Source organism: Microtus oregoni, unplaced genomic scaffold (genome assembly GCF_018167655.1).
Source record: "Microtus oregoni isolate MIOR12 unplaced genomic scaffold, Mior012 000036F_ref0000092, whole genome shotgun sequence".
NCBI lineage: Eukaryota > Metazoa > Chordata > Mammalia > Rodentia > Cricetidae > Microtus > Microtus oregoni.
The window spans coordinates 15,437,582-15,452,624 of NW_024543095.1; the positions used below are offsets into that span (position 1 = coordinate 15,437,582).

The 15,043-nt window shown below is 41.1% G+C and overlaps 1 protein-coding gene across 1 annotated transcript in view; it reads right to left on the reverse strand.

The window, feature by feature from the left end:
* Lrpprc (leucine rich pentatricopeptide repeat containing) overlaps positions 1–15,043 on the reverse strand; it is an 82,600-nt gene that overhangs the window by 19,793 nt on the left and 47,764 nt on the right. The window contains exons 25-29 of the mRNA XM_041631059.1: positions 14,562–14,668; positions 7,173–7,241; positions 5,972–6,062; positions 1,324–1,466; positions 1,087–1,195 (exon numbers count right to left, since the gene is read on the reverse strand). Coding sequence (XP_041486993.1) covers positions 1,087–1,195; positions 1,324–1,466; positions 5,972–6,062; positions 7,173–7,241; positions 14,562–14,668 — 519 coding nt within the window. The remainder of the gene's footprint in view (positions 1–1,086; positions 1,196–1,323; positions 1,467–5,971; positions 6,063–7,172; positions 7,242–14,561; positions 14,669–15,043) is intronic.

Below are 15,043 nucleotides of genomic sequence, written 5' to 3' on the forward strand. Positions count from 1 at the left end.
AAACCACAAAAGAATCTGCTGCTCAATACACAATGCACCTGTTTTGTTTAAAGGGGACCGCATAGTTAGGATGGAATGTTGCTACTGTCCTTTTAGTTCCCACTGTTTGTTGTTAAATGAGGGCTAAGTACTATCTGAATATTCAAAATTAATAAAAACAAAACTAGCAAACGTGATTAGCTGTATTCCGATACCACTGAAATTGAGTTTGCTATTACTTGTAAACTGTTTATGTAAGCACTTCCATATAACAAACGCTTTAACCACAACTATTCCAACAGGTGCTACTATAAGCACTGAATTTTCTTCTAATATATAATTTATTTCTATTTTATTTTCACTGGTGTTCTGCCTGTATGTATAAGGGTATCAGAAGCCCTGGAACTGGAGTTACAGACAAGTGTGAGCTGGGAATAGAGCAGCCAGTGCTCTTAACCACCAAGTCATTTCTCCAGCCCTAGCATCATGTTGAATATTTGAATCTTGAGACATACAAAATCTGTATATAACTCTGAATTACAGGCTAAAACAAATAGCGGAATGACTGTACAATATTTAATCACTTAGTTAAATGTTTTCATTTAAATAAAAACAACCTTTAGAAAGGTAATATATGAGTTAGGCATGATGGTGCATAGCTGTAATCCTAGCATTTGCTCTAAGCTAAGAGTGGAGGCCCATCAGTCTGAAGCCTGCCTGAGCTACAGAGTGAGACCCCATCTCAAAAAGAAATTCCAATCAGCCAAGAGCATCATCATTAGCTCAGCCTCTCATACGCCCACAATCTATACCTAACAATTATCCTTAACATCTGGCCCTTGTTCTTGTTCTCATCTTTAAATACTTTATACAACCTCAAAATGACACTGGCTTATAAATTATATTATTATAACTAATAAATTACTATCACCTGTATTATGCTGATAATTAAAATTTCCTCAAATGTGCAATATTTTTGCTAATCTAAACACACAATGTGAGTGTGTGCCCTTGTCTGCAGCTGTCTCTCTGTCCAACAGCACCTCATGTGCGAGACTCAGCCCGCACGTTGCTAGCGATGAGAAACAAGACCCTGTGGGTATTTACCTTTGTTCTTTCTCGATCTACAGGCACCCAACAACATCTTCTCAGTATCAGTTTCTACCGATGGGGGTGATGAAGAGTTCAGGGAAGGTCTGTCATCTCCAAACCACAACTTTAAAACAAAATTACTCAGTTCAACACAAATGGTAAATCCAGCGACCCATGCACTATGAAACTAAACGAGTTTCATAGAAATATATGGCAACAAAAACCTGGTGGGCTTATGCTAAAGACAATTACCTCAGGAACATCGAAGGGAACCTCCTGGTTGCTGGTTTTCAGGATCTCTGCTAACAGCTGCAATGTCCTCTCACGAGGGATAATATTTTCTTCTTGCATTTTATTCCAGACACCATCAGCTCGTTGCCAGTCACCATTTATTTCTGTAGAATTTTGATTAATCAAAAACCAATGATTAAGCTAAGCAGAACTTATAGGTTTAGGACATTCTTACTTTATTCCAAATGGTGTTATCAGGGAGAGGAAATATTAGTGATTGTAGCCTAGAGGTGAGGAGACTTTTCTGTGTTATCTTTCTGATTATGAGCCACAGAAATACTTTCTCTGCCAAAACAAACAAACAGAAACTAAACAAAAACAAAATTAGTGACAAACCACCCCAGGCTTTTATCCAAAGCTTTGAAAATCATGTTGATAAAGTTTGTTTTTAAAGTAAATGGAAAATTGCTCAATGTAAAATCAAAATCATAAGCAAGTTTGCAGCGATAAACACATGTGCACTGCCTTGTGGACACCTCTGGCTCTGGAGTGACTTTTTCTTCCAAGGTGACAAATGTCCAGGGCTTTGACTTGAGTGAGGAAATTAAGACTGTCTACATCTCACCTGAGGCTGAAGGACCTCTGCCTTGAGTGTTTTACATTTTTATGGCAGGGGATAACACTCTGACTAAGTCTTACGGTGGTAGATGCCTTTGCACCAATACGCTAACACTTCTATGTTGTGATACTCAGTCTTCACAAGTAACAACAACAGTCCTGCTTCACATGTCCCTCTGCTTGAATCTGCGAATGTGTCTATGAGGAGCATCAGGGAGACAAGCTTAAGCACAACCATCTTAGAAAACACGATTGTTTCCACTTCTTACACTGGAGGGAAACTATCCCCACTAAAGTGGGTGAAGACATTCCCCTAGGCTGTTTCTCCAAATCCTGACTTCAAAAAAGAAAAACTAAAATTTTTAACAAGTAGTGACTGCTAGGAATACAAACTTTGACACACTCAATTAGAAATCAGCAATAAAGAAAACAAAAGGTCAGCAGCACTATCTATAGCCATACAAAGGTTGCAACCCCTGTTCTTAAGTAGTGGAAATTAACCTAAAGTTCAGAGTGATTCTATACATACTTGTTTATAAGGTCAATCTAACTAACATAAACCTTATATTTACAATTAGTTTTTAAAGCAATATTCTTATAATTATACCTCCCCTTTATTGAAATCTTCTCCTGTAATGTAAAACCTAAGTATTATAAATATTTAAAAGCATAAAAGTTGAATTTAAAAAAAACCCAAGCCCAAGAACCTTTACTGTGTGTGAGGAACACATGGAGCAGTTCTTACGGGGCAAGCGTTGACCAACAGAATGGAGGCTTTTAGGGCAAAGTTAACAGTAGTAGTATCATAAAATACAACCCAAAATTCTAAGGGGGGAAAAAAAAAATCAAACCAATCAGACTATCAAAATCTGTTGCTGTGTGCAAAAATCTAACAAGAATGTCAGAAGAATATGTCTTTCTTGATAATAATTTCCTGTGGCAATAAATAATGCCAAGCTGTGATTCAAAGATTTAAAAGGCCACAAATCCAGGCTGGGACAAGGAGATGGGCTCATGGTCTTGGTCTTTAAAGAACAAGGGTGTGGGCTACTCTAACTGATCTTGAAGGAGTTTGTCTAGACAAAGGGTTTCAGAAGAAAGTGAAGCTTTATGGGAATAGACAAAACTGTGGACTACAATCTTGGGGCATTTCTGAGTCACTAAACAAATGAAGTCTAGTCCAGGGTTCGAACTCTAAAGCTGACAACGGTTAGAGTATTGGTGTCGGAACTGAGCTGTTTTAAGTCCCCCAGCTGCAGTTGCTAGTTAACTAGGCCCAACTCTCCTGGGGCAGGAATCATGCACCATCGGCCTGACCCTGAAAACAGCCATCAAAGACTAACTGTAGGTATGTCAGAGGACACACAAGCTAAAAGGAAGAGACCCCTTCTGACCAAAGACTGATAATTTGAGTATCAAAATAACTGAAACAAAAGTTTTTAAAAAGCCATAAATTCATTAAGAAAAAAAATCATCAATTTTTTGGAGGTTTGAAGGACACCAAACTCTTACAAACTGTGAAAATAAAATGTAAATATTTGTGTTTTCAAGTGAATGTATTTCTTATTATTAGTTAAAAAAGGCACAGATTGTAGGATACTCAATGGAGAGTTGAAAACAAACCAGAATGCAGTCAAAATAATGCCTGGAGATCACCACAGTGGCCAGCTGACAGACGCACCCTTGAGTCAGGGAGCTGGTAGTGGAGTGCAAGCTCAGCCAGCAAACTCTTATGCTCTGTGAATCTTTAGTACTCACAATATATCCATTTTACTAGTATAATAAAAGAAGAGGGGAAGGACACACAGCATGACATGTCAACAACTATACGTGTTTGAAGAAATAAAACATAAGTAACTTGAAGTAGAATAAAACACTAGGGCTGTAAAATTATAAAAGTCACAGTCAAGGCAACTGTGTTAGGACAAATGATAAACCGATGTCCACTGTTTTGTTTGTGAAGGCAGCGCGGCGTAGCTTGGTAGTGCAAGGCTCCGAGCCCAGCACTCAGGAGGCAGGTTCTCAAGGCCAGTCTGTCTATACATGGATTTCAGAAGCCATAGAGACAAAGGAGGCCTGCCTTAATACAACAACATCAAAATGAAGAAAGCAAAACATCATGTATAAAGTGAAGTAACTTCAAAGCAAGAAAATGTTTAATACAGGGACAATAATGATATTAAGGAAGCATCTACTAAAAACATGTTTAAAAAGTCAAAGCCATTAATTCATTCACTGTTTGATGAAGTAGAACTACCACGACAGAAACAGGGCTGGATAAAATAATCCCAATCTACAAGAGCAAAAGGGAGCACCACCGCCTACCTTCCACCTAAACAGCACAACAACATCCAAACCACTCTTCAGTACTAAGACAAATACCTGGAGTTTAGTCACATGGAAATTAAGCATGCAAACCAAGATTTAGGTACACAAAAAAAACCTAAAATCTATTCACAGAAACAGGGGACTAGTAAAATGAATTCTAGGATATATTAGTATATTAGAACTTATAGATGATTAAAATGGAGAAAAAGATTGTAAAAAAATGTAAATACACATATTAAATAATAGTTTTAACACCAGGCAGTAGTGGTGTACGCCTTTAATCCCAGCACTCAGGAGACAGAGGCAGGTGGATCTCTGAGTTGGAGGCCAGCCTGGTCTACAGAGCAAGTTGCAGGACAGCCAGGGTTACAGAGAAACCCTGTCTGGAAGAACAAAAACAAAACAAACAATGCGCATGTTCCTACAAGATCTATGCCTGTAAGTACGCTCATAGCTATTATAGGAGTGACTGGGAAAGCTACTTCAGGATTTATATAAAACAGGAGAGAAAAGAGAGCAATCCTCAAAACATCCTATTAATATTAAATTCTGGGGCTTTGAGTTCTTTTTCTGTTCTGAGTTGGCTTAAAAGATTAGAAACCACTTCACTGTGTAAAGTATGAGTGTTCAATGAGCTGAGCAAGGGGAGGCTGGCTTTACAGACAGGAAGGAACCACCCCAGCATACACAAAACCAAACCAACCAAAAGAAAACAAAGGGCAGACAGAGCCGCCATTTCAGACTGAAGGACTGTCTTCCCGCCATACTAACTGGCCTGCTCTCTCAGCAGCCATTTCAGACTGAAGGACTGTCTTCCCGCCATACTAACTGGCCTGCTCTCTCAGCAGCCATTTCAGACTGAAGGACTGTCTTCCCGCCATACTAGCTGGCCTGCTCTCTCGGCAGCCATTTCAGACTGAAGGACTGTCTTCCCACCATACCAACTGGCCTGCTCTCTCTGTCTCACTTATCTCCTTCTCAGTGCGTCTCTCTGTCCTCCTCCTGATTCCTTAGAAGGTAAAATAATTCAGTTTTGGTTTATAGCATGGATCACCTGGCTAAGTAAGTAACTCCGTTTGGATTTTTCTCTCAGGCCTAGTACAGATCACTAGTGTGAACCAATGGCCTCCAACACAATCCACAGAACAGCGAGAACGTCTAAGGCGAAGTGGGATCACTTTGTGAACCGACTGGACTCACACTCAAGGTCCCACTCAACCCTGAGCACACTAACTTTCAGCAGCAACAGAGCATGTCCCATGTTTCTGGACCTTGGTGGTGGTTAGGATGCCCTCATTTTTAAGAAGGAAACACTATCAAAAAGAAATCTTTCTTTTCACACCCACCCAATCTCAGTGTCTGCGTCATCACAGGCCTCGCTTACACAGGCAGGACACGCCAGGGTACCCAGAGGCCGCATCCTGGTAGGTGTAGATGAATGTGGTATGTCTTTAACACGGGGCTGTGTCACCTACCCTTCTGGGCTCCAGGAGCACAGGAAGAAAAGGACTGAGCAGAGGACCTTTACTGTCTCATCACTGCAGCAAGGACATCACATTCATAAACATTCCACAATAGCTAGTGATACAATGTAATGTTCTAAGGGAAGGCTCAGCTAGCCTTCGCTTTGGCCTGGTTGAAGACTCACATTTGACAGTCCCTCAGATTTCCCTGCTGTGGCTCTGCAGACTGGAGAGCCAACAGGAGGAGCACCGTCACTTACTGTGTAGTTTTAGTAAGCTGTAGTACATCTGGTCTCTATCACATTCAAACAGCTTCTGGGTCAGCTCCACTAATTTTTCAAGAGTTTCCACCTTTAAAAGATTAACAGGTAGATTTGCACTGTGTAAAAAGTGTATTTTACAATTAACACAAGCAGCAGAATGACCCTTTGAATGAGCTAACTTTACCACAGGTTAACTCTACCAACAGACTAAGGGTCAAGCACAACAGCAAGGGTGTACTTGTTTAACCCCACGGAGCTCACACTGAAACCAAATCACTGTGCTGTAAGTATTTTACTTACATTAGTTAAGTAAACTTACATTTGTTACATTAGTAACAAAATGGGTTTTTTTTTTTGTTTTGTGTTTTTTGTTTTTTGAAACAGGATTTTTCTGTGTTACAGTTCTGGCTGTCCCGGAACTTGCCTTGTAGACCAGGCTGGCCTCGAACTCACAGAGATCTGCCTGTCTCTGCTTCCCGAGTGCTGGGATTAAAGGCGTAAGCCGCCATCACCCAGATGTGTTTTAAAGTTTAAAAGGCCCTTGAAATCAAACAACAGAACACGAGCCGGGCGGTCGTGGCGCATGCCTTTAATCCCAGCACTCGGGAGGCAGAGGCAGGCGGATCTCTGTGAGTTCGAGACCAGCCTGGTCTACAAGAGCTAGTTCCAGGACAGGCTCCAAAACCACAGAGAAACCCTGTCTCGAAAAACAAAACAAAACAAAAAAACAACAACACAACACAAGAAATTAAGCTACAGGACTGTGCAGAGAGCATCTTGATGACATACAGAGCAGTGGGGAAAGCACGGGAGACAGACAGACAGACAGACACCACACACACACACACACACACACACACACACACACACACAAAACCCTGATGGCGTGTGGCCTTGTGCCAGGGCTTTGCCTCTGTATGGTATGAACAGAAGTAGTGAGCTTGGAGAGAGGGCATCTCCTCCTGCCACAATACACTGTAAGTTGCCAGCTTGCTCAGACCAAGTAGAGGAAGGCAGGTGAAAACCTCCAGGATTAGGACTTCTAATGTACCCCAGGAACACAAAATATGCTGTTATTTATTTGGAGACTCACTGAGAGAACACTGTGTCCACAAGGACATCTTGTGAATTCCCAAATGCTGACACTCACTTACTCCTGAGTTTTAAGTGCTTCAGACATCAGAAATCAAACACCAACCTGATTACTGGAAATACATCTATCACAAAACCACTGAAGTCTTGCAGGCCGAGCTCTCATGCCTGGAGTCTGAAAAACAGAACCACCACACAACATGTAAGACACAGCGTAACTCTCCCTGGAAGACAGTTTGTTCCCTCTAATGAACTAACCGCACATACGTGCTAAAGGAAACTGGTCCAGAATCCCAGGACCACAGACCTCAAAGCATATAATGGAGCCATGTTTAACAGATGTCTTTCTAGATAGTCTTCTACTTAGGTTATCTCAAGATGCTCCTTCCCAGCTCAATATTCATTCAATAATTTTGTTTTATGTTTGTTTGTTTTGGTACTGGAGTTTAAAAACAGGACCTTGCACGCTATTCCAAAAATCTTTAAATACTAAAATGATTACATTTTGTTCAGTTCAGGAATAAGTAATTAACTAAATCAACCCAAGAATATGTAAAGATAAACACATACATGCACAGTCACCCCATAACACATGATTGTATGTTCCACCCTCCACTCCACTCACTTCAACTCTCCAACAGATTCAATAGACAAAACTTACTAATTTGCTATGTAGAATCAGAACTTTAATTTTAATAAAAAACCAGCAGCTTTCAGTTTTAGAAAACTGAAAACATACTTTAATAAAAGAACTTTACCTAGCAAGTACTACATGTGCTACCTCGCATCTAAACCTGGCTAAGCACTGAACGTTAGCTTAGTTCTGGCTTAGTTCAATAACTGAGACGTATGTTAGTTATACACTCAACTAGAAATTCTGAAGGTTTAGTCAGGAACTCTGGCTTAAAACACGTATTTCACAATGTTGGATACTGGAATAAAAGACAAACCATTTCAACATAATTCCAAGGATTTGTGCCTGTAACGACAGCATTTGCATCATCTGTAAGAGGGTTTCAGCACGGAACACTGCATTTCAATCACAGGGTCACGATAAGACAACTACCTACTCATCTGCCCTGGCTGAGTGCCAACCTGGAGAAGGTACTGTGCCTGCTCTCTCGACTGGTGGTTGCTGAAGCCAGGTGCCCCCAGAATACCAGGGCTTATTTATAAACCCCAGGCTACTGGTGCCCTGGTTGACCTCCAGATTCAGACGGTCCTCTCCAGGAGCACAGTTCCACACTCTGCACCCAGTGTTTCTAGTTACAGACGAAGGCACTGCACAGTGCTAGATGAAGATCTGATGCACTAAGTCCCATCTTGCAGCGTGGGTTGCGGGACAGAAATGGTAGAGTTTTAAGTTGTGAGCTCTCTTTAACCATGTAAGGATCTGTGTCCTGGGGTATAAAATCACACACTAAGTAAACTGACCATTGGAACACACTTTCAGATATTAACCCCTACATCTAGACATGGACTGTATTCAAGGATTCCCTCATATCTACTTTTCCACATACATCTTAACAAATACAAAATTAACATCAATGTACATAGAAAGCCTTGGGAAAAAACAAATAATCCTCTTTAGCCTCTTTAGAACATGGAAAATGCAAGGGCTACATTCACTTACAACTTCCAGTGTTATTACTGATCCAAATCCACAAGATCTGAAAAGCACAACCTCGTGCTAACTCTTCCTGCGCAGGGCTGATTAATCCCTGCCGCGGGCAGGATAGCTGACTTCTATGCTACACCTCCCCCCATGCTCCATTTTGAAATTGAGAACTGTTTTCACATACAAACCTCAATCATCAAAAGAACATCTAGGTCAGATTAACTAAATCTCCTAGGCTGCTGGAACAGCCAATGCGTCTGGCTTATCTCTGAGCATCTTACTGAAGTTTAAACACCGCAGCTGAAAGCAGCAACAGAAAATGCACTGAAACACAGGGAAGAACTGAATTCTAACTGGGATGTTGAATATAACATCGAAGGCCAGCTACTGCACATTAAACTAATGAGGTAACCTCTAGTCCTTTCTGATTTTCCTTACGTGTAATTTACTTAATGGACGCTGAGGCTACATAGTTACTCTACCAGAAAGACTGCCATGTTTGTTTCCAACTAAGTTCCTGGGTCATAAAGCACAGCTTTCTGCAGTTCTAATGCAACACTGAGCTCAACTGTATAGGCAGAAAGTAAAACAAAATGTTTTCATTACTTGATAGCTTTAATATAATCCTCTATGAGCACAATGCCTATGCATGTTAATAAATAATTTTCAAGTGAAGGACATGAAAATTTTTCTACTGCATTTTAACCTTTATTTCATATGGACTTAAATTTGACTGACACAGTCAATTTTTACTTGCTTTCATTTTTTTTTTGCCAATACTAATGGAATGGCCAAAGAAAACTGACTTCAATAAAGCATACACCACGGCCACTCCTTCTAGTCAGTGCAGTAAAGAAGTACGTGTGTACAGGGCTCCTCAGAAGCTGACTTAACTCTGGACCCTACAGCCAGGCTAGACATGGGAGGACAACGGACCTCACGGCGCTCAGTGAGCCTTCAGTCTTTGTCCCTTTCTCTGAACTCTCAGATATGCACTTAAAGAGCAGGTGTATTAAAGAGCGAATGCCCCAGCAAATCAGTGAACAGTCTACTGTAAACAGCCAGGCTTCTCTTTACCAGGAGGAGTTATGAGATAGTGGGAAAGGAGACTCCAGCTGACGTGTCAGGAGAACCGGCATATAGCGAGATTCTGGAAGCTAGAGACAACACTAGCTTTAAAATCAGCACAATGCACATAAGATTGAGTTCTGACCCTACTAAGGAAAGCAAATTGGGATAAAAATTTTATTTTCATCAAGTAAAGAACAAAGAATAATGAAGACTGCACTAGAATCCAAACTTCTAGTGTTAAATCTGAAGCCACCAAATTGAGAGTACCCCTGCAGAGGACAGCAAATTGACCTCAGTTTCAATAAAATGGAAGAAAACGAACCGAGCAGAGGGGGAAACAAACTTTAGAGAAAGTTGTTTTGATGATTCCCAAGCTGGGGGCAGCGTGTCTGGAGAGCACGAAGACAGGAGCAGGGCTGGAGAAACCAGAGACTATAGGAACTGTCCTGACTTCAAACTCCACAGCTACCGGACTTTCTTTGCCCTAGCTGTTTCTCAGGGAGTTTCTGTGAGGCTCACGAACGGCAAAGTCAATGCTGTCACTACACTGCATAGTGACAATGCAGGTTTGAGTTCCAAACGTTAGCATTACGGTGAAAGCATAACCGTGACAAGAGCAGTGGCCAGCAGTGTCACAGCCAGCAGTGACACTGACAGCCTTCTTCCTGGAGCCCTTTAAAAGCTATGTACAATTTTATACCATTACTTAACCTTTCCTGACTATACATGCCATCTCTAATTTCAAGTCTCAAAACAAAGTGGTTCAGACAAAACACATTTTATTTTATGCTCTGTAACCCACCAGAGATAGGAGGTGAGTGAAGTTCTTAAACTAGATCTAAAGGAACGAGAGAACGGTTTGTTTTTCTCTTTACCGGGAAATACCATCTTAATTTGACCCTAATTTCTAATCTATACTAAATTTTGGAAAACCTGATTTCTACTCAAATCTCTAAAGATGGGGAGGGTCTTCACCTATCTGGACATTTCTGTCTTGATTAGATTAACTCACTGCCAAGAAAGCACTGGAGAAAATGGCCGGAAAACTGAAGGAAGAAGCCAGACGTGAAGATGTGAATGACAATGACTCGTCAGCAGGGAAAAATTTTTTCTCCTGGGAGAAACCAATGAAATGTGTTTCATTTATACAATGGAACAACGTGATCATTAAAATGCTTAGAGAAACCTTTAATGAATTTCATGCAGGGAGATGAAGGAATAGCTGATTACAGTGAAGTACTAAGTAAGACACATGAGCCCATTAATTTCAATTATACATAAATGAAGTAAGTCATTGAAATAAAGGGAGAGAACGACCACAAACATGACTAGACGACTAAGTATTCAAATTGAGTCTCTATACCTGACATATTTTAAAATAAGTAAGCCTGTAATTTTTACCTGGTTCTATACACAGGGCAGTTTGGGATGGGGAATATGACTGATTATTACTAGCAAGGTACAGAATATATTTCACAAACTTTCTCTTCCTGATATAACAAAGTAAGTTGCAGCATGTCCTCAATGGTGCAGCTCACTCCAGCGTGTGCCATAGAACGCTGGCAGTGGAGGTACAATGGACGAGAGCTGAGCACAGAGAAGAATGTCAGACAGGAACACACAGACACAGGTACTGAAGAGCGCGTGGACATGGAAGGGACTGCACTCCTCTGGATGTGAATGCAGCAAACGTCCCACAAGGCACAACAAAGGCAACCCTGTCCTTCCCAGGGCCTCTGCACTGTCAGCCTCCTTGGCCTGGAACACTTTTATGTTGTCAGCTCCCAATCCACGTTCTGGTTTCCCCTAGGCATCACTTCCTTAGAAATACCTATTCTGAAATAGCCCTTTTCCACAGAACTCTCCCTGACAGCAACTACTCCACTCAATAAAACTGTAAAAGGCTACCTTGCTGACTCAGTCTGTGGGAAAGTGAGAAATCAATCCAAACGGGAAGCTGTGTAGATGGCAGAGGTTTGAGGTGATAGCCAGCACATGTCCATCACTCATGGGAGAAGGTGCTATCACCCGACTTCCTGCCCACGATCCTGAGGTCCTCATTAACTTCACTACCTCAGTCCTCCTTAATGTCCCAGAACCCTCCTGCATGTACCCAGAATCTGTCACTCTTTGGCTTCCTCCATTTCCCTTCCAAAGAGTTCTCACGAGCCTGGCCCACAACAAACTAGAGCGGCCATTCTTTGCCGCCTCTCTCCTCTCTGCTGTTTCCTAGTGCTATTAACTCATCAGTGTTTACTGTTTGCTCCACACCCACTTCCTTCCGAGAGTCTCCCCAAATTTCCTACTCAAGAGAAATGACTCTCCTAAATGCTCAGGTTGGTCAACAGTTTCCTCTCACGGTAACCTCCTGCTCAAGGGGGTCTCACTTCAGCTCCCCGAGACTCAACTTATTAGCTCCATTTTAGAGCATCCTCGTTCTATTTCCCTTTGAAGAAAACAATTCTTTTCCAAGTATAAGCTACTCACTGTAAGAATTCAGAAAATATCTAAGATATTTTAAAAATCAGCTAAAATTCACCCTCCTATAGTGATCTATGTAAAGAAATAAAATACAAGTCTATGCTAAAAAGACTCCATATCACATAGTATGTAAGCATAGACCAGCTCAGTCTACAAACAAAACAGGCCATGTTATTCATAAATCTAGTCTTGCTTGTATCTTTTGTCATTGAAAACTTTAGGTCTTTAACTTTATAACAAAAGTGCTACAAATTCTCACTACAACTGACTCTCCATTAGCTACGAACAAACTTGCCCTCCAGTCTTGTCAATGAGATAACCCTTTAAAACAGTCTCACAGATCACACTCCCCGGCCACTGCCGTGGTTCTATGGTTAGTTTTTATTTCTCTCTCTCTGTGTGCCTGCATGTGTGTGCCACGCAGGTGTGCGTGCCTATGCTTGTATGTGTGGAGGCCAGAGGTTTATTCTTCTCATTTCCTCCTCAGACGGTGTCCCTCACTGAACCTGGAGCTCACTAATTAACTAGAATTCTCCTGCTCAGTCTTCTAATGCTAGTACTACAGAAAATGCTGCCGTACAAGCTTTTTCCGTGGGTGCTGGAGATGTGAACTCAAGATTGTCATGCTTACAAGACAAGCACTTTAGCTACAGAGCCATCTCCTCTTTATCTAATTTTCTACACACCCACTGTTTAACAGTCATTCTAACTGACCCATATGGGCAAAGTTGGAAAGTGTTAAAAGCCAGTCTTCTCTCGCTCACCTACATGACAGTCACATACTCTATGTTAAGTATGTGATACAGTATGTGATATTTCAGTGTGATATTACACTGCAATCATATAGAACAAAGGAGACAAAGCAATCCCTACCTTTGAGGGGCAAAGAGAATTGATATTATTGATCACTCACCATAATCCAGGAAATGTGCAAGTTACTTTACACACGCCATGTTACTGAGTCTTACAGACAGATACCACACTCCCTCTTGTAGATAAGGCAGCTGAGGAAAGCTTAGCAGATGGTAAAGGAAACTCACTCTCAGGCCTCTGCCTTTGTTACTGGTCCCTGCTTACACTGCAGAGCGAGGGGCACAGTCAGTGGCCTATACACAGTGCCACACAGAGCAGCAGACCCGGAAGGCAGACTGTGCTTCTACCTTCAGATCTACTAAAACCAATTTCCAGACAATACGAATTAACTATCTGAGTTTAAAAAGTACTGTCTACGACTGACAGGTATGTAGGCAGACAAGACAGAGAAAAACTGAAGAAAGTTCTGAATTAATTTCACTATCTCCTGTGTTACATTTTTTTTCCTTCTTAAAAACATTTGAAGATACAAGCTAGGCATGGAGGCGCACACCTTTAATCCCAGCACTTGGGAGGCAGAGGCGGGTCTCTGAGTTCAAACATCCTGCTCTACACAGTGAGCTCGAGTGTCTTAAAGATACACTGATGACGTCATGTGCCTAAATCTTCAGTCCCAGGACCAGGGATAATTTATATAAAAATAAGGAGACCAAGAGCCAACAAGGGTAGCAGCCTCGGAGCAATGTGATTCCTTAGGTGTGTAGGGTGCAGTATTTCAGTAACAAGGCGTCATTCTTCCTAATGCACCACGTCTACTGTGGATGCTTTCTTACTACAGAAAGCATTGATAATGAAATTAATCACCATATGGACAGACTATGTTAGCCGCTGCCTTATCAATTCCAGTAAGAAAAAGATCAGCAGAGTGTAGATAAAATATACTAATCCCAAAGAGGCCAGGTTTGTCACCTATTTCCTATAAGCTGCTTACCATAGTGGGGACAAAAAATAAAAAAAAAAAAATTTAAAAAAGGGAGAAGAAAGAACATTTAAATAATGAAATGCCAAACCACTGCAGACAGAACTTGTTTGGCTGATTGACTTGTAGACAAGCATTACAAATAAACGTGAGCCTGGTCCGCAGGAAATTGAATTCTACTGCTTTTAAGAACAAAGAACTCTTTGGCAAAGAGGATTAGCAACTTTACACTCAGGAATACCAGTTTAATTTAATTGTTTCACAATTCAAGATGTAATATGCAAATAACATTTTGATATATAACAGTGAATTTAGCCAAGTGAGGAAAAAAATTCAATATACAAGAAGACTGCCTTTTCTAAACTGTAGCTACACACAACAAAGCTGGCCGAGCTACCTCCTCCCAATATTATTAGGACTGAGTTCCACTAACATGAATCAGAACAAGGATAATTAAAGGTTAAGATTCTTAAGTATATTCTAATTAAGAGTCTAAATAGCTGTACATTAGCATAGCAAAGTTAAAATCATACCTCAATGATCTTCTTGGCCTCTTTGTGATTTCCTGTCTGCAGAAAGGCAAAGAAGAGGTCATACAGCATTGTCATTTCACCTTGCTCTTGGCTGACAAAGTCCATCGCTAGACAACAGGGCAGGAAAACACACAGATCATGAGAAAAACATAAGAAGACAGTATCATGAAATTCTAGATATTGTCAGAGTCCTTATCTGATAGCACTTATTGTTGACATTAAATACTGAAGACAGCGCTAAAGGGACCGAGTGAGGCTCTGTACACAAGGCAGGTCACTAACAGAAAATGCACCCGAAAGAACAGAGGGCAATCCTCCCAAAGGAACGGCCATTGAAGCCCAGAGGTTCTCAAATGTTTAGAATCACTTCCTCTCAGAAGCACGACAGTTTTCTCAGGAGGTGTTCACCTGCTCTTACATTTTCCTTTCACATCTCCACGTTCAGACTAAAGACGCAAGAAGAAAATGGTGGGTAGTCACTA